This window comes from Gopherus evgoodei, chromosome 6, assembly GCF_007399415.2.
Source record: "Gopherus evgoodei ecotype Sinaloan lineage chromosome 6, rGopEvg1_v1.p, whole genome shotgun sequence".
Taxonomy (NCBI): domain Eukaryota; kingdom Metazoa; phylum Chordata; order Testudines; family Testudinidae; genus Gopherus; species Gopherus evgoodei.
Window position 1 is genome coordinate 29,065,890 of NC_044327.1, and position 25,417 is coordinate 29,091,306.

At 38.6% G+C, this 25,417-nt stretch overlaps 1 protein-coding gene across 5 annotated transcripts in view; it reads right to left on the bottom strand.

Annotated features, from left to right (window-relative positions):
• Window positions 1-25,417, bottom strand: part of ZDHHC21 (zinc finger DHHC-type containing 21) — a 61,936-nt gene that overhangs the window by 31,376 nt on the left and 5,143 nt on the right. For 4 of the 5 annotated variants that reach the window (XM_030566623.1, XM_030566625.1, XM_030566627.1 and 1 more), the window contains 4 exons: window positions 23,420-23,518; window positions 19,970-20,081; window positions 17,390-17,528; window positions 128-244 (listed from right to left, as the gene is read on the bottom strand). In XM_030566623.1, coding sequence (XP_030422483.1) covers window positions 128-244; window positions 17,390-17,528; window positions 19,970-20,081; window positions 23,420-23,518 — 467 coding nt within the window. The remainder of the gene's footprint in view (window positions 1-127; window positions 245-17,389; window positions 17,529-19,969; window positions 20,082-23,419; window positions 23,519-25,417) is intronic. The other variant, XM_030566626.1, reaches the window with a different exon arrangement.

The window sequence follows — 25,417 nt, forward strand, 5'->3', positions numbered from 1 at the left end:
ACAGCAGTTCCTCTGTTCATATATTTATTTATTTTATATATGGTCCACGCTGCCTGACAGTATGCATATATATAGTTTAGTTACAATACACTGATAAACTATCTGAAAAATCAAATGAAATACTTACAGTGAAAATACCCATTAGCTGAGTGTAAAAGAGTCCACTTATTCCACCTAACATTATTATGCCCATGAAGGTCGATAGCCTTAGCAAGGCAAGTTCATGTCTAAATACAAAGAGATCCTATGAACAAAGGGAAAAAGAAAAGGCTGTTTAGTTTTCAAAAATTACATGAAGAAAATGATCTCTGAACAAAGCAATAACATTAGATAAGAACTGATTCATGACATTTATGGCTAAAGCAATGCATTTATATGAGCTAGGTGGTATTTTTTCAATGCATAAATGCTAAAAACTCAAAACCTATAAAATATGTTTTCTTTTTATACATTCAGACATACAAAAAGGTACGACAGATTGCCAAAGAACTCAATCCACTATTTAAGGTTTGGTAGTATAGTAAACCCTGCCAGTTTATTCCTGGCTTTTCCTCAGCAAAACATGCCACATACTATACTGTACATACTTGGCTTTACAGGAAATATTTCACAAGTAAACAAAGAAACTTTCTCTGCTATAAGACTTCCATATTGTGGCTCTAGCCATAGTCTATTACATTATTTTAATGACACTTTAAAAAAATAATACTTAGAACCTGACTCAAAGATGGCACTGTAATAAAATAAAAATATATAGTTAGGGCTGTCAAGTGATTAAAAAATTAATCATGATTAATTGCACTGTTAAACAATAACAGAATACCATTTATTTCAGGGTGGATAAAATCAATTTTTTTTTAGTTTTTTAAAATTCTGATTTTAATTTAAATCGATTTTGCTGACAAAATGCTTTTTGAGGAAAAAACCTATCTAAAAATAGTTTTAATTAATATATATTATAGCTCAAAGATATCTCATCATGGAATAGGGATTATAAATTCTAATTCTATAGTATAAGACAATATATTCATGTAATGTTTAAGAAAAAATTTGTAAATGAGTTTCAATAGTTCACAGATTAGGGACCCAATTTTATGGGGTTCCAGGGGCTTCTATATAGATTATTTAGGTTAATCTTTCTATCTACCCAATGGGACTTAGTGGTCAGTCTAGAAGATACCATCAGAGATGCTTAGTTTTGCAGTTCTCAAACTGTGGATTTTTGTCTCCAGAGACAACGTTTGTTAACAGCAAGTGTTTTTAAATATATTTTAAATAAAATATAGAGGTGAGAAATAACAGACCTCAACCTTATTGTCCCTCTGCAAATTTGTGCACACAGAGTCAATCCCTTACCTCTCTCTCTAAAAGTGAAAAGTTTCAAAAAGTTCAATGAATAGAAGATTGTTGGTGGTGGAATAGATCTGGACAAGGAGAAGAAGTCTGGAGATATATGTGAGAAGGGAGGGACAGTAGAAACAAAAGTGAAACTGTTTGAGCATCATATTCTAGAAGTCTTGAGATCTTTCAGAGTGGGGACTTCACTGATTTGAGATCTACCAAACCCTTCTTTCACTAGAAGGGAAAACCTATAATGGCAGCAGGCTGTAAAAGAGATCCAGTTGGGGAATATTTTAATGAAGTTCCTCTACCTGTGGGTAAGAAAGGCAGGCAAAATGCAAACAGTGTAACAAAGAAATGCAAGGCCTGGTTGCCCGAATGAAACAACATCGTGAGAAGTGTCCCTTCTCAGGAGGAAGCTGCATTGAAGATGATGAAAGGAACAGGTCTGAACATGCAGGACCTTCAAGTTGTTAAACTTTTTTATTTCATACTTCTTTCTTAAGGACTGCCTGTCTTCCTTCTGGACTATTCTTGAATTCTTATGTTTGAGCAAAAAAAAAAAAAAAAAAAGTGTCATTACTCTATGGTACTATCATTTTAGATGCAGTTGTGATAAAAAATAAACAGCTGAAATAGGCAGACTTTCCTTTTACAACTTCACCTTTAAAGTACTACTGAGTGTCCGTAAATGAGCAGTATAGTAATAATAATTAAATAACTGCATTGACTTATTTTGCTTAGGAGAATCCATCCTTAACATACAGGATTCTGAAGACTATCCACCTTCAAGATCACCAACATTTTCTATAGTTTCAGAATTATCTGCCAACGATAGCGTTTCAGTCACATCATGTATGTCACATAGCTACATTATATTGCCTGTAGCAAAAAGGAAAAAAAAAAACCCATCATCCAGACACAACCACAGATAAATTTGTGATAAAAATCAACAGATTACAAAAAGAGGTAACTGACGAAAAAATTGCCCAGCTTGTTTATGCAATAAACTCTCCATTTCGTATGACTGAGAACCCACACTTCATTAACATGGTTTAGTCATTAAGACTAGGAAACAGTCCACCCAACAGAGCAATTGTTGCAGGCAAATTGCTGGATAAAATGTATGAAAAAGAAATTGAGCAGTGTGCAAAAGGTCTATAGGGTGAAATTGTTAACCTGAGTCAAGATGGGTGGAGCAACGTCCTGTTTGCGCTTGTGTGACAACAGAAGAAGGGAATGTCTTCCTTACAGAAACAACTGAGACATCAGAAAATGCACACACAGCAGAATACTTACAAGAAGTAGCAGTAAAATCTATAACAAACTGTGAAAAAAAATTCAAATGTCTAGTACGCAGCTTGGTCACAGACAATGCTGCAAATGTATCCAAGATGAGAAGAAATTATTTAGAAGAGAGTCCCAAGCTAATAACATACAGCTGCAGTACTCATTTGATGCACCTTCTTGCCACACTTTTCAGTGTTCCAGAAATAAAGGTTAACGCTGTTGAAATTGAAAAATACTTCCGTAACAACCACTTTGTGCGCATGCATCTGACGAAGTGGGTATTCACCCACGAAAACCTATGCTCCAATAAGTCTATTAGTCTATAAGGTGCCACTGGACTTTTTGTCGCTTTAAACTGGCTATGTGCCTGGAACCAAAGTTTACTGAAGTGTTAAACCAGCTTTTGACAGCAGCAGCTGCAGGTACAGAGAGAACATTTTCTTTTAGTTTATTCAACTAGTTCAGTTCAATGACTAAGGCCTCGTCTACACTAAAAAGTTAGGTTGACCCAGCTGCATAGCTCAAGAGTGTGAAAAATCCACCCACCAATCCCCAAGTGGTATAGTTAAACCTACTAACTCCAGTGTAGACAGTGCAATGTCAATGGAAGAATTCTACCATCAACCTAGCTTCTCCATCACAGGGAGGCAGATTACTCATGCTGATGGGAGAACTCCTCTGTATCAGCATAGGTAGTGTCTACACAGACACGCTACGGCAGTGAAGCTTTGCCTCTATAACATTCCAAGTGTAGACAAGCACTAATTCATTCAAAGCTGAGAAACTGTCTGGGAATTCAAAAAGCAGAAAGGCTTGTTTTCCTCTTCCAATCTATGAGTAAAATCAAAAGTATGAGTTCTATTAATTTTATAATCTTGAAGGACAAGGTGACCAGAAACAGTGATAAACTCACTTTTTGCCTTATGTATCTAGCACATTTAAGGCAATTTTATTTAACTAACGATTTTAAAATGCTGTTTTTGTACATTTTTCACTGAATTCCAGTTTCGAACCAAATGCAACTTGACGCAAATCAATAATAAAAAATTAATCTAGTAAATTAGAAATGTGTCATTCACTATTTTCTAACATAATAAAAAAGTAAATATTAGCAATCTGAATAAAAGTACACCTCTACCTCAATATAATGTGCCCCGATATAACATGAATTCGGATATAACGTGGTAAAGCAGTGCTCCGGGGGGGGGAGGGCTGCGCACTCCAGTGGATCAAAGCAAGTTCGATATAACACGATTTCACCTATAACGTGATTTTGGCTCCTGAGGACAGCGCTCTATCAAGGTAGAGCAGTATAAGCTATACAATTGCTTAAATAAATCCATATAGATACAGTGTATCCTCCTGTTTAGAAAAAAAAGTACCAAATTTAGTATAAAGTTCATCGTTAATTGCAAACTACATGTTTTAATGGTTATACCACCACTGAGAACCAGTCTTCTTTAGGAAAATAACTAAAAAGTACAAATACAAAAACGTAATTATTTAAATCAAGGTTTCCTGACTGCTAATTTAAATCATGATTAAAATTGGTGATTTAAATCAAGCTAAACATAATGTCAAGTTTATTTCCTAACGCTGACACTTAAGACAGCCATATTCTTCTAGGCCATGTCTACATCTAAAATTTTGCAGCGCTGGTTGTTACAGCTGTATTAGTACAGCTGTATAGGGCCAGCGCTGCAGAGTGGCCACACTTACAGCAACCAGCGCTGCAAGTGGTGTTAGATGTGGCCACACTGCAGCGCTGTTGGGCGGCTTCAAGGGGGGTTCGGGGAACGCGAGAGCAAACCGGGAAAGGAGACCAGCTTCACTGCGGTTTGCTCTCGCGTTCCCCGAACCACCCTGCAAACCGCAGGGAAGGAGACCTGCTTGCTCGGGGGTTCGGGGAACGAGAGAGCAAACCGGGAAAGGAGACCAGCTTCGCTGCGGTTTGCTCTCGCGTTCCCCGAACCACCCTGCAAACCGCAGGGAAGGAGACCTGCTTGCACGGGGGTTCGGGGAACGTGAGAGCAAACCGGGGAAGGAGACCAGCTTCGCCGCGGTTTGCTCTCGCGTTCCCCGAACCACCCTGCAAACCGCAGGGAAGGAGACCTGCTTGCTCGGGGTTCGGGGAACGCGAGAGCAAACCGGGGAAGGAGACCAGCTTGATTACCAGAGGCTTCCTCAGGTATGCTGGGATACCTGCTTATTCCACGGAGGTCAAGAAAAGCGCTGGTAAGTGTCTATACTTGATTACCAGCGCTGGATCACCAGCGCTGGATCCTCTACACCCGAGACAAAACGGGAGTACGGCCAGCGCTGCAAACAGGGAGTTGCAGCGCTGGTGGTGCCCTGCAGATGTGTACACCTCCTAAGTTGCAGCGCTGTAACTCCCTCACCAGCGCTGCAACTTTCTGATGTAGACAAGCCCCTAGAGTTTATAACTCAAGAATTCCAGTACTGTTTGTGAGAGGAAGACCTAGAAAGAACTTTTTATTACTTGTGTTACATTAGTACCCAACAGTGGTGACAAGAGCACAAATGGTGGGACTGAGGCTGAAAGTTACATGCCCCCAAAAAATATTTCTGATCCCACATACACAAAATCATTTCTCATCCCAAATAAGATTAACCAACTAAACAAACTGGGAATTCCCTCCCCCAAGATCACCTCTCTGCTGTAACTCCAACCATTCCTCCATTACTACTGAAAATAAAAGGCAACCTCTTTCACTCTGTTCCTTACCCTCCCATCTCTTTGGTTTAGTGACAAGCCCACCACTTCACATACTGCTTATCGCAAAAAAACCATATGTCCATCACTCTCCCTTTAACACCCCACCGCCCACCCCTACCCCCTTGCCAGGTCAGAGGCTTCTTACTCCCTTTTTTTGTTATTCACAGGCCTCTACCCACTGCCTCCAAATCACGGGCTGGCCAGTTCCTCACTCTCTGCGCCTCAGGGTATGTCTACACAGCAAAGAAAAACGCGCAGGTGGCTCATGCCAGGCAGCTCAGGCTTTTGGGGCTTGGGCTGTAGGGCTGTTTTATTGCTGTGTATACTTCCAGGCTCGGGTTGGAACCCAAGCTCTGGGACTCTCCCACCCCTCCAGGGTCCCTGTGTGGATGTACCCTTAGGCCTTGTGATCAGTAGGAAAAACGCATGTTCTCGTGATGTGGTTAGCTAACGTGATTAAAATCCTAGTGAAGACAAGGCAGTCTGCAGTTTACATATGTTAGCTCCTTGAATGGCTGAAGTATTAAAACTACAAAATGCCTGGTTCTTAACTCATGTTAATTACCCTGTGTTATCTAAAATCTGGTAAGAACACACTTTTTTCTCTATTGAGGACAAGACCTACGACACTCCTCTGAAAAGGCTAGAACCTTCCCAGTTTTCCTCCCCTTGCTACTCCTTCTATTGAAGAGACAGAAGGATGGTATCTGCCACAAGGGGATTAGCACCACTAGCTTCTTTTTACTAGCCATCACTGTCCTCAAGAGATCCAACCAAGATCCATCGTTCTAGGTACTGTACAACTGATAGAAACTGATTTAGGGCCTTGAATTTGCAAAGGGACCCACCTGGGCAAACGCATATTTCTGCGAAGAATCCCACTTGTGTCACATTCCATAACATGCTCAAGGACAATGCTTCACAACTAGATCATGGAGTTGCATTGCTTGTAAATCATGATCACATCATTAACAGTGGCTCCTCAAAAGCCTGTTACTCCCCATCACCCACACAGACTTCCATGATTCTTGGATTCCTTGTGCAAAAATATGGACAAACTTGGGAAGCAATGGCAAGAAACTTGGGTTGAAAGGCTGACAGATCAAATTTCTGCAAGCTTATGCTGAAGCGTATTACATGCCAAGAGATCTTCCTTATCCATCTTAATAATAATTGCCAAAGTCATTCTGAAAAGAACCATTCAGGGTAGTGAACAGCTTCAAACAATGATGCTTGAAATCCACAGCAGAATCCAGCCTCATTCACTGCAAAACAGTTTTCATCCTTCTTTTCCAAGATCATCCACATCTGGAAAGGCTTCTTGAGCCTGGGGAAGGAGGCAAACCAGACACCACACAATTTCAAGGATATGGCCAGTTCCTGTAGTGATCCTGGGCTGAACTGCGGAAAGGAAGTCCCAGATATACTGAGAGAGACCTGCAAATTAGACCCTTGTCTTGCTCCTCTTAAATGGGGAGTCATGAGCAACAGAACCCTTTTTGACCGAGGCTGCCAGGAACAACAATAACAAATCAAACATACTCTAGTCTTTCAACCCCTAAAAAGAAATGTTCCTGAATCTTGCCAACTACCACCTAATATCAGATAGCTCTTCCCAGAGTAAAAGTATGTGTTAAAACTAGCTACAGCAGTGTTTCCCAAACTCTTTTCAGCGAAACACTGGTGTTCCGCACAATGTGTATAGGTGTTCCGTGAAAGAATCATAATTAGAAAAAAGGGTCTTTAATTTTTTTTTTAATTTTAAATTTGGCATATTTGAAGTGTAGTTTACAACTCTTTTTGATTGACTATAATTTAACCTACAACTCTTTATCTGGGTATTGATAGATCTCGTATTGAATATCATGGCGTAAAGAGAACGTGGCACACAAGCATGTTGACATCTACCCTTTTGGGCATGTTTCAGTTAGTGATGTCGTACCCCTTCCGCTCGAGGCTGCGCGAACTGCAGTGGTATGCACAAACCATTCTCTTTATGCCATGTTGAATATACCATATCACTCAACATGTTCAAACCTGTGGGTCTTTATCGTGTGTGTGATAAGCACAACTAAACTAGCTTCACTTGAAACAATATAAAATATTTGTGACAAACGAAATTTGATCAAAATCAGTATTTCTAAATATTGTTACTAAACCTAATCACCATGGATTTGTGGCTAAAAGAAGGAACTTTGAAATGAAAAGCAAGTTCTTCCAGTACTCTGTGGCCTAAATAAACGAGCAAAATATTGTGACACTTCAAAGTGAAGATGAATAATCGCAGTCTTTTGTTGCCAAAAAATCTGTTAGTACTAGTGAGCTTTCCAAAGTGAAAGAATTTCCACCGACGTACATCAAAAAACAAGAAGAAGCAGGTGTTAAAAGACTGAAACGAAAGTATGATGAAAGTTATTTGTCTTTCAGTTTTACGTGTGTTGGAAATAAAGATGCTCCTGATGTGCAGTGCGTCTTATGCAACAAAATACTGGCAAACAGTTCATTGGCTCCTGCTAAACTTCAGAGGCATTTGGAAACCAAGCATGCTGAATACAAAGACAAAGATATAATTTTTTTCATGAGGAAGCGTGACTCACTTGGAAATTGTAAACTTTCGATGATTAAAATTGCTAAAACAGACAACAAAAGTGCAACAAACGCATCTTATCGAGGAAGTTATCGTATAGCGCTTGCCAGAGAAGCTCACACTATTGGAAAAATGCTCATCAAGCCTTGTGCGAAAGATATTGTAATATGCATGTTGAGTGAGCAGTCTGGTAAAAAAATTGATGCTGTACAGTTATCAAATAACATTGTTGCATGCCGTATTAAAGATCTTGCCAATTACATGAAAAAGAGCTAGTTTGCCGACTGAAAATTTGCCATGAGTATTCACTGCAGCTAGATGAGTCCACTGACATTTCAGGACTTGCTGTGCTACTAGTATTTGTTCGATACAGATTTAATAATATTGATGAAGAGGATCTGTTCTTATGTGAATCTCTACAAAGCAACACAACTGGACAAGAAATATTCAACTGCATCAACAATTTTATCAGAAAGCATGAAATTAGTTGGGGAAAATGTATTGATGTATGTAATGACGGTGCTCGGGCAATGATCAGAAAGATGAAGGGAGCTGTAACACGAATCATAAATGTGGCACCAGAAAGCACTAAGAGCCATTGTGTTCTACACAGACAAGCACTTGCAGTTATACCATCATATCTGAAAACTGTGCTTGATGAAGCAGTACAAATTATCAATGTTGTCAAATCTCGACCACTTCAATCCAGGTTATTTAGAATTTTGTGTGAGGAAACGGGCAGTCAGCACAAAGCACTTCTTTTTACATATGGAAGTGAGGTGGCTATCCAGAGGAAAAGTGCTTGTGAGGCTTTTTGAGCTTCATAGTGAACTACTGGTATTCTTCACTTCAGATAATTCAAGATGATAATTTAATGATTGTCTGACAAATTCCTCATCGCTAATGAGACTTGTGTATTTTGCAGATATTTTTGCAAAATTAAATGAAATTAATCTGTCGCTGCAAGCAAAGAATGTGACCATTTTTACTACAATGGATAACATTTTGTTGTTAAAAAAGAAACAGGAATTCTGGGCATCATCTGTAGAACAGAATAACTTTGACTGCTTCCCTACAGTACATGAATTTCTGACTGAAATAAATTCTACAGTCCATCAAGAAGTTTCCAGCACCTTTTTACAGCACTTTCGTGACTTGCAGGCCTCTTTATTAGAATATTTTCCTACAACTACTGATGATAATGCTTGGGTTCAAAATCCGTTTGTAATTACAGCCAAACCAGTCGGCTTTACTGCACATGATTATGAAAGCCTAAGTGACTTGATTTCTGACTCTGATTTGAAATAAAAGTTTAAGGATCTTCTGCTGAATAATTTTTGGAGCAGCCTAATAGTAGAGTACCCTAATGTGGCTAAACGTGCAGTTGGAGTGCTCCTTCCTTTTGCTACAACTTATTTGTGTGAGATGGGATTTTCGTATTATACTGCAACAAAAGCCAAATATAGGAATAGACTTGATGCTGTGCCTGACATGAGGATTCAACTTTCCAGCATTATTCCTAATATTAAGCGAATTTGTGATAGAAAAACGCAGAAACACCAATCCCAATACAAACTTGTATTTGTTTATAAAAATAGATTTTCCCAGTAAATATCTAATTTGTTTGGTGTTTGTGTATATATAAAAACAGGTTTTTTTCAGTAGAACACTATTTTTAATTTTGACTCTTGCACTTGATTTTTGTACTACTTTATATGTGCTTTCCAGTTAGAAATTGTTAGTTCAAGTTATTTTAAATTTGTATTTTTTCTTTGTTTTATAAAATAAAATATATTTGAGCATAAATAACACAATTTTTTACTTGAACACCAAATGACTAAGGCAATAACTAGATCCTTCTCATTCAATTTCAAACTGGGATTAGGAACAGAAACAAAACCAGAAACTATGTTTCTGCTTTACCCATGGAAATCACTCATACTCTTGGACCTTTATGTGGCATTAAGTACAATCTACCATAGAACACTTTTATCCCACCTTAAAGTGGCAGCTGGGGTCCAGGAAAACGCACACAGAGAATCCTTCCCCAAGGGCTGTATTCAGAGTTAATGATTAGCAACTATGCTTCTGCTATCAAACACTTGCCTTGAAGAAGCACAGAGCTATAATCTCTCATTTAATCGAATCGATATTTACATGCAGCTGTTTGGAGATTGTAAGATTACAACTGGCAACAATATACACTGAACACCTGTAATTCACAACCTACCATATCTTCATTGTCTCCCAATTATCCCAGCATCTGGGCAAGTCGGCACATGGATGAGGAAAAACTGGATGAAGTTAAACAGTAGCAAGATGGAGATTATGCTGGCAGACACACACACACACACACAGAAGGCTGGCTACCACAATGTTGTCTACACTAGTCAAATACTGACATCTGTTTATTGTGAAAACATTCTGCAGTTTCAGGGTGCTGTTTTGATTCTATGGTTTAGAATTGGAGTCTCACCTAGCTGCATCTGCAGCAAATGAATTCTAACATCTTTGATTGGCTAGGAGACAGTGTCCCATCCTTGTAGATGATGACTTGGCTTCAATCATACACACATTCATTATCTCCCAGCCAGATTATTGCAGTGCAATTGATTCCAACTTCAAAATATCAACTCTGAAAATAACTCAAGAGGTGCAGAATGCCGGAACACGCCACCACAACAACACTGGTTATCAAGGCTGTTTACTTCATGAGCTTCCTACAGATCACCACACTAAGATTACAAACAGGATGGCCTCTTAATGTCCAGACAAACTTACAGGTTCAGGGCAGTTTTGGCACTGGAATTAAATGGCTAGCAGCCAAAGGTCACCCATGAAAGGTCAGCATGGGGAGAAGCAGGCCTTTTTTTCTTCTGCCTTTCACACAACCCTACCCTCTATTTCTATAAGAATTATTGTTTCCATGGGGTATCTATTTCTCATTACTCCATCTGTATTGTTAACTGTGATAAGGCAAGGTGCTACAGTCACAGCTCCTGGAGATGCAGTGCCTCGCAAGCTGAAAGCAATTGTATGAGAACCTGCTATTGGCAAATCCTTGCAGTTGCACAGTACACTTGTAAGTTGTCCCTATCAGCATGGATCAGATTTCCCTTTATAAAGATAAAAATGAATGGGGATTGGATCAGGTAGATAGTGTTCCTAATCCTACAGAGATCAAGGGATAATTCTTTTTTTGTTCAAACTCTGCATCAGCCTTGGATTTGTAATAAGGCCTGTGCACCGACACAAGGCCTGGTGGTTGCTACATGCAGTGTGTTGACTGCATAGCCATGGATTGGGTCTTTAAAAAATGCCGGTTTGATAGCTGTAGGCAAGGCTATGACGCTCATGGCTTTGAGCAATGGAGGGAAAGCTGGTGACAGTTCAAAGCAGCTGTTGCCAAGAGAAGAAGCCTGTAGCAGATATCTTTTCAAAGTTAAAGGTTCAATAAAGTTGCAGCCACTTAGCCAAAAGATTTTTAATTCTTGTCTTGTCTGCAAACTTATTTGGCCACTGCCCTTCACAAGTTTAGGTCCTTATCTTTAAGGCTTTACATGATCTGGGTTGAGGATTCCTAAGAAGACAACTTTGTTCTTTAGGGATCATGACTACCCTCAACTACTCCACTCGTACTTTCAGTATCATGTGTGGGAGATAGAGCTTTCAGAAGTGCTGGCCCCAGGCTCTGAGATTTACTCACACAGGTACTTAGAATGAGAACAAGCCTGACAAATTTACAATCAAACTGGAAAATCACTTCTTTGAGCTCACTTTCCTGTTAACACATAATATATATAAAAATTAATATGCCAACAAAAGAAAGTAAAACACATACACATGACTTTTCTCTCTGGGGGAGGGATGAAGGGGAAACCTCACATGACACTGCTAGTCTGCTTGTTTATTTTCAATTCTGGAAGTCTCTCAGATATCATGGTGATGAGCTCAATATAACAACCTGGACAGAAGAAGATAGGATAGAATAGAGAACAAAACCACAGACAGTCAGATAAAGAAACCAGATATCTCTAATTAAAAAAAAAGTTTACCAAAGAGTAATATAATGTGTCACTTAGCATAAAAATGAAAACATAAATGATATACTGGTAAATGAAAACATAAATGATATACTGATATACTGGTAAAATAACTGTTTCACTTTTAACCAGACAGCAGCCTTTCAATGTATCTTTTCCCCAAAACACTATTTTCGGTTATAGCACATTTTATCTTCTTTCCTAGGTTATTCAGGATTCCTATACAGTGCTTACAATTATACTGGGGGGAGGGTTCAGAACTCTTACATCCTATAAATTCTTATTATGACCCTAAAACAACCACTTTCCTAGAATACTCAGGGCAGAATTTCACATCTCATTTTCCAAAATAGTGTGGCAGAATCTTAGAATAAACAATCAACAGAAGTAGATACATTCGTTATCCAATTAAAGGGATTTTTATTGAAACAGTTTTTTGATATCCCATCTGTTTGGAAGCTTAAAGCATGATTTAAACTTACTGGCTTCAGTTTTAATGTATTTTTATACTTTGCTCTTACAAACATTAATGAACTGCCTCACAATCCTTTCCTTTTCAAATCTCCTGCGAAGTAATATCATGCCCTTTTTATGGATGGGGAAAACTGAGGCCTAAGTAGGTCAGATAATAAACAGCTTGCTCTTATGCTGGCAGATCCCAAGGCACTTTACAAAAGATGTCAGCATCATTATCCACATTTTACAGATGGAGAAACTGAGGCACAAAGAGGTGCAGTGACTTGCCCAAGTCAGCCAGCAGGCCAGTGGCAGTCAGGAATAGAACCCAAGTCTCCTGAGTCCCAGTCCACTGCTCTATTCACTAAGTCACACTGAGGGTTTGTCTGATGGAGAGTTAGTGCACAGCAAGCTGGGGGTGTAAACTATAGCTCACTAATGTATCACACACTAACTGGCCATATAGGCCCTGCTTACCATGCACAAAAAATTCCATAGTACACACATCCTACTCTAATTTCAAAGTGGAGTAGCTAAAAGTGCACTAGGGAACTATCAGTGCATGGTAGCAGGATCCACATGGTCTCCTAGTGTGTGGCATCATAGCATACTGTAGATTTACACTGCAGCTTGTCACATAATAATTCTCCACAAAGTTGCTTAAGATCACACAGGAAGTCAGTAGTAGACCTGGAAATAGACTCCAGGTCTCCAAATGCCCACTACTACTTTCTAACCACAAAACCATGCTCCCTCTCATACATGTGACTCATGAATCTTGTCTTTTACTTCTAAAAATTTTTTTTGTATATTTTATATAAAAAATGTCTTCCATTTTTCCCCTTTGGAGGCTATACCTTGGAAAGCTGAAATGTCAGGCAAATTCTACTACACCACTACTATACTCTGCTCTAGAACCACTAAACACTACAGGAGGTGGAGTGGAGGAGAGACAAGGAGAAGTAACAGCAGGAGAGGCCTGGAAAGCGTTTACTAAGAAAGATGGTTTTCATTCCTCTCTTCTTGCTACTTTGGGGGTCGAAATCTTTCCCAGAGATCATGGATTTATTAAATTGGATAATTTAAAGAAAATAGAAAACTAGGAAGATCAGAGCCTTGTATCTTTTGCAAATCAGAGCTAGCTGAGGAATTTGATCGCAGTCTTATTTGAATTACATGATGCTTCCTGCAAGGGTCTTGCATACAAGTCAACACTGTTTTCATTTCTTTCCTACATTCAGTTCTTCTTCAGTTTCAGCAGTAATAGTACTCCTCCTACTGGACAAACAGAAGCCATAATTGCAATCTATCATTCAGACACCACTCAGGCTACAAAGAGCCAACACGCTATATAATAAACTGACTGTGTACTTAAAGGAGGTGACTTCGGTGGTATCATACTGCAATTTCATATTTCTATTCCAGTAGGTGACTTCTTGAACTTTTCCAACTACTACCCAGCTTAATAAACTGACATGAAATCTGTTTTTGGTTTGGTTTCTAAAATCATAAAAATAAAAATGAAAGTTATGCATTGGACACAAAATTTAAAAATATAGTGAGGCTGGTATAATATATACAGACAAAGTGCTGAGGTACACACTGAGCATATTTTCATATTATACTAACAAAATACTACATAGCATTGTGTTCTTCCATACTATTAAAACAGCTTTATTTTCATCCCAATCTTATGTTTTTGTACCATGTATACCAAAGAATAAAAATAAAACAAAGTGAAGGCATGCAGCCAAAAATTTCACAAGTATTCTTAACAAGCCAGGAGAAAATTCTAAATTCCAGATGGTCAATTTTTTAAAACGTATCCAGTGTTTGCATTTCATGGTAAATATATGCCCTTACAGATTAAGGAAATGAAACCTCCTGATTAAAGCCAGAATTTCCACAAAGAATGGCACTCATGAGAAAGGTAGAATGCACTCACGTCTCTGGATTGCTGTGGCGTTTCAAGGTTAATTTGTGTGGGAAGATTAAAAAAATTTTACAAGTGGTTTGCTTAAATTCCTAATTGTGATCAAGTCGTCTTGATGTTCCTGTTCTTCTGGTGCCCTAAGGAATGGATGTATGATTATGTGGCACACTCTTATGTGACCTGAAATCCTCAGCAGCACTATCAGTAGGGCCCTACCAAATTCACAGCCATGAAATGCGTCACGGACTGTGAAATCTGGTCTCCCCCCATGAAATCTCATATTTTGTGTACTTCTAACCAGGCTATTCCATACAGATTTCATGGGGAGACCAACGTTTCTCAAAATGGAGCTCCCTACCAAAAATAAGGTTGGGGAGAGGTCTAAAAGTTATTGTGTGTGTGTGGGATTGGGGGGTCTCAGTATTGTCACCCTTACTTCATTGCTGGGTAGCCAGAGAATGGTGGCTGCAGGCTAGGAGCCCAGCTCTGAAGACAGCACCCCACCTGCAGCAGCGCAGAAGTAAAGCTCACAATACCATACCATGCCACCCTTTCTTCTGCGCAACTGCCTTCAGGGCTGGGTCAGGACCACTACAGTTACAACATTGAATTTTTAGATTTTAATATCTGAAATCATGAAATTTACAAATTTTAAAATCTATTCACCATTAAATTGACCAAAATGGACCATGAATTTGGTAGGGCCCTAACAATCAGAAATCAACCAAATGAGACGCTGATGTAACCTTCCAAGCTGAAATATTGGCTGGATTCCCAAACAAATTATATTTATTTTTCCTTTCTTTAATTTCAGCCACCAATCCTGCAGATGAAAAACAAAAGAGCTAAAGACTATCAGCTCAATGCTAGCCTTCTGAAAGCAAATCTGAAACAATTAGTAACAGGCGACACCTGCAGTCTCTATTAAACAAATGTATAGAAAATGTCAATTTGTTTACTTCTTTGTACCATATGACACAACATAGGGAACCAGGGACTCAATTTTTAAAAAGTACATGCCTGACAAATATCCTGATTTCACATCAGGGCACTTTATTCGGCACACAGGTGAGTAAAAACATGCTTTTTTGAGACTCTGTGATGATTTAAGACCCTAAACGTGGGATCTGGATGTGTTATTTAGGCAATCAAATGAAACTAGACTATGATTATTGTATAGTCTGTCTATATACATCTGCCTTCTAGTCTGCCACATTGACTGTATATAGATGCATAAATATTAAGGATAAACACCTTTCCATTCATATGCAGAAAAAACAGATAGGAATTTATTAATACATTTAATATACTGAAGTACACATGCATTTGATAATATAATTCTTAGAAAACTAAAATAAAGAGAGATCTGCTCATTTTAAGACAGATAATTCTTAAAATTTATACTGTCGTTGTGAGGCCTGAACATGGCAAAATTTACGTAATTTCCCATTACCCTGGCTCACCCCCAAAAACAAATAGTTTTCCTTTAAAAAGAAATCCAAGATCTGAGTACATCAACTAAGTAGAATGCAATTACTTAACGGAAATTAAATAATTAAACTAAAATATTTTGTTGACAGCATTTAAAGGGCTCCTATATATATGGAGGATATACTCAAAACAATTAAAATATATTGTCAAATACATGTCAAGAGTAAACTGCACCATTCAAAGATTCATACACTTAAGTGAGTATGCATTTAAATGGTATAGCAGACTGGTGTACTGATTATGATTGCATTTGCTTTTGTAATATAAAATAAGTGTTATGTTAAAGCACCCTTCAATAATTTATTAACAACACTCTTAAATATAGGGGCAGATCCATAGCTGGTGTAAGTTGTCAGAGCTCTTTTGACTTAAGTGGAACTACAGCAGTTAATTCCAGCTGAGGTCAACACAACACCTGTGTCAGACAACTAAACATTAAACCCATTTTACAGATAACGAAGTATTCTCTAAGCAGTCTACATTTTAGGGAATGTGTTTTATTCATTTAGAAAAGCACCTACTATCCAGAAGCAAGGCTATGTGAGTAGAGGAGACAAGTAACTAGCTCCATATAAGCACTGAAACCTTAAGAACTTTAAAGCGTTTGAACTTAAACAAGTGTATTCATGTCTGTGACAGAAAATCCAATTTGATTAATTTAGTTTAAGACTGAAAATCTATTTTGAGAGAACACTCATAATTACATTATAAATAAGGCAAAATATTTTCAAAGTGATCTGCAAAAAACCAACACATTTCAGTAGAAAGTACTGAATGTCCCCAGCAGTAAGAGGGGCATTTCAACACATTAATAACTTACACACAGCACATTTTACCCCTTCTTGCATGTCCAAAGAGTACAGCTCCCCAAATTTGCCAGCTGCTATCTGATGCTTCACCTCTGCATGTACTTCACTAAGGACATCACATCACCATAGATCAACATGGAAGTATACAAGATGCTTATAAAAGTAAGTCCCATTCTTTTCTAGCACTGTGCCTCTTTCAGAAAGTTTAATATTCTTATGTTTTATAATTTAGGATATAAAATAAGATGAGAAAATTTGAAGCTTTCATGACAGGTACTTTGGATGGAAAAGGTACATATTAAGTAAATTATCTTATGCATGGACTCTCCCACATAGTAAATATAGGAGAGGCACTTCAACAAACTCAGAAGTTACTTAGGAAAAAAAAAATCTAACATTTGCAGATCACTTTTAAAGAAGTCTAATTGTTCTTGTCCCTGTTTTACAAGGCTTCCATAACAACTAAAATCTCCTTTGCATCTAGGAGACAATCTGCTTCTCTTCACAATGGTTATTCCTTTACTTACCAGGAGAGTATTTGCCCATTTGTAAATATCAGCCTGGATTCTCCCTACTCTAGTATTTATTATCATGTGTATATAAAACAGGAGAAATTTTGGGGCTTTTAGATTTCAGAATAAATTGCATTATAATTGCAATAGTAAATATTAACCCTATTTTATGTAAGGATAAGATTCTTACCCAGTTAACTTTTTTCAGAGGTAGAAAATAATAATAGTGGCAGAAATCAAGTATCAATGTATAGGAACTAAGAAGCTGAGTGTAAAAACATAGCTGCAGAAACAGCCAATGATTGTCTTCACCAACACAATTGTTAATCCTGCAGCAAAACAAAGCAAATATACAAGGTTTTTTAAATGTTATAGTTAGGCATGATGAGTACCAAAGACAAAACAACTTAACTTATTTATAAATGCACTGCTAGATACGGTAATGTATAGGCCATATGCAGCTACAAGTGAATACCCACAGCAACTATCTACAAAATGATCTGGCTTCTCTATTAAAGCAATGGCAACCCTGCTTGTAGTTTAAAACTTGCCTGCATTTTCATTTGGTGCATAGGATTCAAGACCGGAATTTCTCTTTGTTAAAATACAAATTTAATGGTAAGCTCTTCAGGGCAGGAAACATGCTAATCTTTCTGTTTGTATAGCACCTAGCACAAGGGGGCCTTGATCCTGATCTGAGATTATTAAAACAATATTAAAAAAAAACAAGTCTTGGTTGTTTCTCAAAGTACAGAATTGTATTAGCTGATTATGTTCATATTTCAGGTTACTACATATACTGATCATGTAGAATGGTATACGCTTCTGAACAGACTCAGAATGAAAAAAACTCTTTTTGCCTTAAACACCAAAGGTAATCCTATGGGATTTTAAAACATTTCCAAATTGTAAAACAGCCTGCAAAAGTGTCACAGCAATTCATATTTTTCTACCACTTACTAACACAGATTACAATCTAAAGTGATACAAAACTGATTTTTGTTCTATATAAATTTAAATAAATTCAATCCACAAAGTGGAAAACTGGGACTGAAAATACTATACATATTGATAAATGCTGGATCAGGGAGCAGTCCACTGACAGGCAAAAAAAAAAAAAAAAAATCTCAAATATGCAAGAGAAAGGTTGGAGGAAGGAGAAGGTGTCTCCTAACTTCCTTATCAAAACGGTTTCAAATAATCCTGACAGTTCAGATATTTCAACTTTCCTAATTCACCCTTTCAGCATTCTAGGCCTAGTCTACACTACAAAAGTTTTACTTGTATAAATACATCAGTAAGAAGTGTGATTTGCTTTTTAATTATACGAGTATACAGCCTAGTATAGATACAGTTATACTGGTATAAAAGGTGTCGTATACTGATATAGCTTATTTTACTTCCCAAACCAGATAGAAGTTATAGTGGTAGAAGCAGTGGTGTAGCTAGGCTAGGAAAATTGGATGGGCCCCGCTTTTGGTTGGGCGAGCAATGACGGGGAGCCACCTCCCCGTACGGGGATTATGGTTTTGTGAGGCCTGGGCGAGGACAAGTGGGGGTCCTCCCCACCCCTTCTGCCTGCAGTCCCTGTGTGCTCCTGCCAGGGAAATGGGGTCAAGGCACGAGGGCTTGCCCCGCTCTGCCCGCCCACTGGGGAGCGGGGTCCGGGCGCAAGGGCTTGCCCCACTCTGCCCACCAGCGGGTTCCGGGTGCCATTTGGGTGGGCCTGGATGGTAAGTGGATGGGCCATGGCTACATCCCTGGGTAGAAGTACTTTTCTACTGGTATAACTGCAACAACAACAGAAGGTGAGAGGAGGGGTTGCTGCTTTAACTATACCAATACAGTTACAGAGAGAAACTTTCTAGTGTAAACAAGCTTCTAAGGCCAGGTCTACACCAAAAAGATAAGGTTGACCCAGCTATGTTGCAAAGGGGTGTGAAAAATCCACACATTAAGCAATGTAGTCAAGCTCCCAGCACTGACAGCGTCAGGTTGACAGAAGAATACTGCCTTTCGGAGAGGTGGATTAACTACAGTGACGGGAGACTCATTATAGTTAATATATGATAAGGAGTGTCCACACTGATGTGCTGCAGTGTTTCTAGTGAAGACACAGCCTAATCCATACATTGACTCTAATGAGAATTGGAGCAAGCCCATAGAAAGCTAACAAATTAACTACCACCACAAAATATTCAAACTGTTTTGGTTATTTATTTTTTTCAAAGTCATCCCCTGACACTTTATACTTTTAATTTGTAGCACAAACATTAGAAAATGCAAAACAAGCTTTTATATTTCAGTTCAATTGAAAGCAAATTATCTCACCATCTCACAAAACTAAATTGTGAATATCTGATTTTTATATCAAGAAGCTGCTCAGCTCTAGCAATTTTGTTTTTTAAAGTTGCATTTCCCAATATTAAACATTTCTTTCACCAAAATTTGTAAAAGTTCCAGGAGCATCTCACATTGGCAAATAGCAGCATGACAAAATAATAACGATTACATGTTATATAGCAAACAATTCTCACGATCAGTGTTTGATTGCATAGACACAGGCACATCTCAATGAAAATCCTATCTACCCTCCTGCACGATCACCTTTAATGATGAAGTATAACTGTCAGAAAGCGAATGCTTTAATAAAAATTGTACTGTAGTAAAAAGTACCCTGAACAATCAAAAAACTGCAATTTAAACAAACAGTAAATAAGGAAAGTTTCTGTGCAGCAAGAACTTATTGAATCAATGGATCCAGTCTTACCACGGACAGTGATGATCCATCCTTCTAACACAGTGTCCACAGCGTCTGCAGTGATGGGATCGCTTTGGTCTCATCATATTACATTTATTACATAGTTCCCAAAATTCTCGTTCTAGAGAGAAAATTGAAACTAGGTTAAATAAAAATGAATGTCCGCTGAAGTACCACTAGTTTTCAGATCTCATCAGTTATACATGACTGAGCTTCTGGAAAAAAATATATTCTTCTTACCGAAACCAGCATGCAAGAACCTCTCCCCAACTCCTCTCTCAACTGCTCTAGGATGGTCGGCATACCTCTACCATTGTGGGCTGATTTTTATTCCTAATCCCCATCTCTCCCTACTATTTTTAAGAGTCGCCAATACAACATGAAACTCTTGGCTAGGAACAAGGCAGGAACTGGGAAATAAAGAATTTTTGTGTTTCTAAAACTATTCTCAGTTCCACTTTTTCTAGCACACATCACCAACAGTGTTAGCTCTAAAGCTCAACCAGAGTATCAAATCCCACTGCCATCTCCAGCTCAATCCAAAAGAATTGACCAGTAAAATAATAGAATACAAAATAGATTTCTGAAAGCTTTTCCACCTCAGTATCTCAAAGTGCTTTAAACAAACATCATAACATCCAACAAGTAGAAATGTTATAGGTGAGGAACTTGGAGAGAGACAGCGTACACTAAGTTTGGGAGCTAAACTTGAGATACCTAGGGACTGATTTTCAGAGGTACTGAGCTCCCACAACTCCAGCTCTAGGCATTTCTGAAAATACAAATATTATTTGCCTCAAGTTGGGTATCTAAAACCAGTGGACACTTTTGAAAATTTAGGCCTCAAGAGAGCTGGCGAAGATCACATTGTTTCCAGGATGAAAACATACAGACCTTACTGCTGTCAATCATTTAAAATGTCCTTTACTTAATTTTTTTTAAAAAGGAGTGCAGTAAAGGTGCTGTGGAGTAAGTCCAAAATCATTATGATTCCTATTTGTAACAAGTACCATCATCTTTTTTATTTTTATTTTTAATCTGATAAAAATCAAAACTTATAAAAGGAAAGCTACACCAGTTTTCATTGCAATGCATTCTGAAAGTTTACATGAGGAAATGCTTTTCACCATAATAAATGATGTAGGGAACAAATTTTAAAGTTCAATTTGATACTTTTTGAGCCTCCTGCTGGCAGCCCCCATCTTTCCCATTTTGCAGAAAAATGACATTTGCACACTGGTAGTACAGAAGCCCAATACCCAAGATCACTAAACTAGTAATAATGCCAGATGGAAACTGATTTACAATCTGTTCCCATAAAGCCAGTGTCACAAAGGTGTCACTCTTTAATAAGACAGCTACTGTTAACAGGAAGCTCAGAAACACCCAAAGCTAGTTTTCAAATATAAGTTACACTGAGCAAAAAATGTATTTCACCATATCAACCTTCACAATACCAAAAGTGAATCTTAAATATGATTTTTTGGTCTCAGTCCTATCACTAATGGGACTAGATGCAAAAACATGATCACAATTGTCCCTAATTGTCCAGTTGTCAGCAGTATCCACAGAGCTCACTAAATGAATGAGACATGGAGAATGAATCAGCCTCTCAGTTGATGGACATGACTGCAATGTCTCAGCATGCTGCCTGGGCTAAGAACAACTATGCCTTCCACTCACTAAGGAAAGGAGTGGTGATGGTGGTACAGACTCAATTGGGAAGCATGGCATTTAGAGGTTGGAAGCCCAATGCCAGCAGAAATGCTAAGACTTAAAGCAAACATACCAGGAAATCAAAGACAGGAACCTGAAAGTCCAGTGCCAGATAGACTACTTATCCATTCCATGAGGAACTGGATGTGATATTTAGCAAAGATCCCACCAACAAGCTAACCATGGAACTAGACAGCAGCAGAGCTCTTGGAGACAAGACAATGACAAGACCTCCGACAATCAGGAGAACCCAAACCTGGAGAAGTGGCAGCCCCTACCAGTCAGGAACAGCAGATCCAGGAGCATGAGCAACAGCAACCTGAGGTAGAGAAAGGGAACGAGCAAGCTTCACCATCATTGCCTGCCATCTCCATCATCTTGTGGGACCCCCAGAAATTTCTACCAAATCCTGAGATATGTTCTAACCTGACCAGGCCCTTAGAGAGAGAGCCAGATGACATCACCACCTCCAAGTAAATCTGGAATACCACCTGGGATGTGAGACTTTGCCACTCTGCCTCCCCCAATGCATCCTTTTCCTTCCCCATTTTGTTTCTTCTCTTTCCTATCTCTCTTATTTTAATTTCCGTCTAATAAGAGTCTGGCTTAGCCAGCCAAGACTCTATATTTTGCAAGCCAGTGACCAGAAAGAGGGAGCTGAAAGCAATACCCTAAACAGACCAATGGTAGAACAAGTTTGCTAGATCTCAGAGTTGCTGATAAAACCATGTGCCATGCCTGTGTTTCTTCAGCAGTGAGGTTGCAAGTGAAAGTCAATACCAGAGACTGAAGCTCCACCTTTGCTCTTTTTCTCTCTCCCCTTTTGTGTGTTTGTGTCTTGTTTTGTTTTCTAGGAAATGGGATCAGACTTCAGCAACAGCAGCTCTAGCCCATCTCAACTAACTTCTTTTCTTTTCCCCAAAAGCATCTTATTAATATCTTTGGTACCATTTAAGAAATTGACAAAAAAGGGTTTTTTTCCTAAAAACTCTCCACAGCCAAAGTAAAATGGAATAAGAAATGTTGTTAAAATGACAGCCTTACTTAATACTTCAAATTTCAAAAGCTTTAACTGTTTGTCCTCCTTTTTCTTTAATAAAATGTTTGATTTTTAATGGTGAGTTTGCCATAGTACTAAGCAGACAAAGTTCTCTATACCAAACCGTGTTTAAAACTGCTTAATGTTGGACAGTTTCAGGGTCAAGTTAACACCTTAGCTCTTTGGGGCCATATATTCCACCAACATTAATGCCACAACACCATTAGTGTCATATTACTAGAGAGAAGAGCTCCACTTTGGCCTCTGGGGGAAAAAAGAGTTACTTTTTTTTAAATCCTCACATGCATTTTTCCAAACCAGTTGATGTCCAAAAATCTCCCGTAGTGATCCATTAAGGCCTACATCACCAAGAAGTAGTATCCCTTCCTGCAAACGGGTTATGCAGACTGATAGAGTAGCACAGACAAGTGCTTGTGTACTGTTCAGGAACCTTAACTATTCAGAGCAGTCAATGATATCCAGCACATTGGCCATCTCGATCACATGCCCTTGCAACACAGCGTATGACCTTGCTCACCTCTATCACAATAGCACCAACACTACATTTACCAAACTCTGTTTGGTTTTCAAGGGAGTGGTTGCAAACAAGGGTAATAAGCTTCCAACAGCTATTAAAACTAATATTAGAGATTATGCTAAGCAACCAACTTTGTAATATTTAGAAACAACTTGCAATATAGTACCTGTGAGTGGTATCTTTGGCCTTTCAGGCAGTTTTCCTGGATCAGCTATGGAGGCTCTCAATAACGAAACTATACAAAACAATGAAACTAAGTAGTAGCCTGAAAAATAAATACGTAAGTATTCAGAATATTACATCAAGTGTATCTTTGGCCAAACACTGCATGCCTTAATGTGTCACATTTAAATCAGTTCCAGCACAGCAAAAGATTACTGTATAGAAATGAGGCAAGACAAGAGAAAATTGCAGGAAAAAAGAAGTAAATCTGATTTAAACTAACATAGTTTAATTAACACATGTAAACCAGCATTCCATTTATGCATACAAATATTTCATACATATATTACATATAAAAAAAATCTTAAAAGAATATATTAAGATTGCAAAGTCAAACACACAAAAGTTAGGAAATACCACAATTAAGGTTGCCTATGCACATCTAATTGGGTTCTTTGTATATATGCATTATGATAGTCTTTAATTACATGATTGCAAACAATTTTTTCCACAGGACTGCTGCCTCATTCGGCGCACAAAATGAACAGTGCTCACTGAATGAGCAGCAATAATTTGTTTTCTCCTTGTTGTTCAATATGTGGGCGCATGCCTCATTTACTGCACGCTATTCAAACACTGCTCCAAAGACAGAATTATTAGCTTCCTCATCAGTTTTTCTAATGGTGTTCATCATTATGGCATAGAAGTGCATCTCAAATATTAATTTATTTTCACAACACTGGTGAGATAAAGATTTATTATACCCATTTTACAGATGGGGGACTGAGATAGAGATAAAATAAGGTCAAAAGTATTCACTAATTTTGGGTGTCCAAACTGAGACACCTAGGACTTGATCTTTCAGAGTACAGTACTTAGCATTATATAGCACAGTGTGTTCAAAGCACAACTTCTATTTACTTCAGTTGCAGTTGTGAGTGTTCAGCACTTCTGCAAATCACATGCCAAGGCCTCAAGTCAGGCACCAAAAAAAAAAAACAACACCTCACATTTAGTGACTCACCTAGCATCACACAGGAAATCTGTGACAGAAACAGGGATACAATCCAGTTATCCAGGGCAGCATTCTACTGCCTTAATCCATGAGACCATCTTTTCACTTCCTGCAGTCCCCTGCTTCATTCACTACACACCTTTCAATTTCTGCAACAATGAAGCTGGGTTCCTACAGCCCACAGCCTCCTTACACAAGCCATCATGGGCACTGAATGAGGCAGGAGTGGAAACGATCATATATGATAATATACTTAAAAAGTTATACACCTCTACCCCGATATAACGCTGTCCTCGAGCGCCAAAAAATCTTACCACGTAATAGATGAAACGCGTTATATCAAACTTGCTTTGATTCGCCGGAGTCAGCAGCCCCGACCGCCCCAGAGCACTGCTTTACCACGTTATATCTGAATTGGTGTTATATTGGGTCACGTTATATCAGGGTACAGGTGTATTATAATTCATACACACAGGGGACTGAATCAAGGTTGCATAGACAACCTGAATTCTGAGTTGCTTTTGAGTACTTCGCTTTGCAACCTTAATGCTTTTAAAATAGCTCTGTGTGTGTGTCATCTCCTAGGTTTTTAAAACAATAAATTGAAAAAAAATCTCCTCTTGTGCCATCATATTGACATCCACATGGCTCATTGGCAGGGTTGGAGCCTTTATCTCCACCCTGCAGACATCTGGCACTGGAGCAACTGAGGGCAGGAGTAGGTTGTCATTTTCTCCATGGACCTGCATTAGACGGGGATGAAGCACTTTGCCAGTGGGTTTCCAGAGATATTTGTTGATTTCAGATAAACAGTGAAATTTAGGAATCCTGGGTTTCATTCCAGTCTCTAGAGGGGAGCGTGCTTTAGTTGGTGGACACAGACTTTTGTTCTTATACCCCCCCCTCCCCTCTTCTGCCCCATCCCCTCCAACGTGTCACTGTCCAAGTCCTATCTCTTCCCCATCCCTGGTGCCTCGTCCCAGTGCC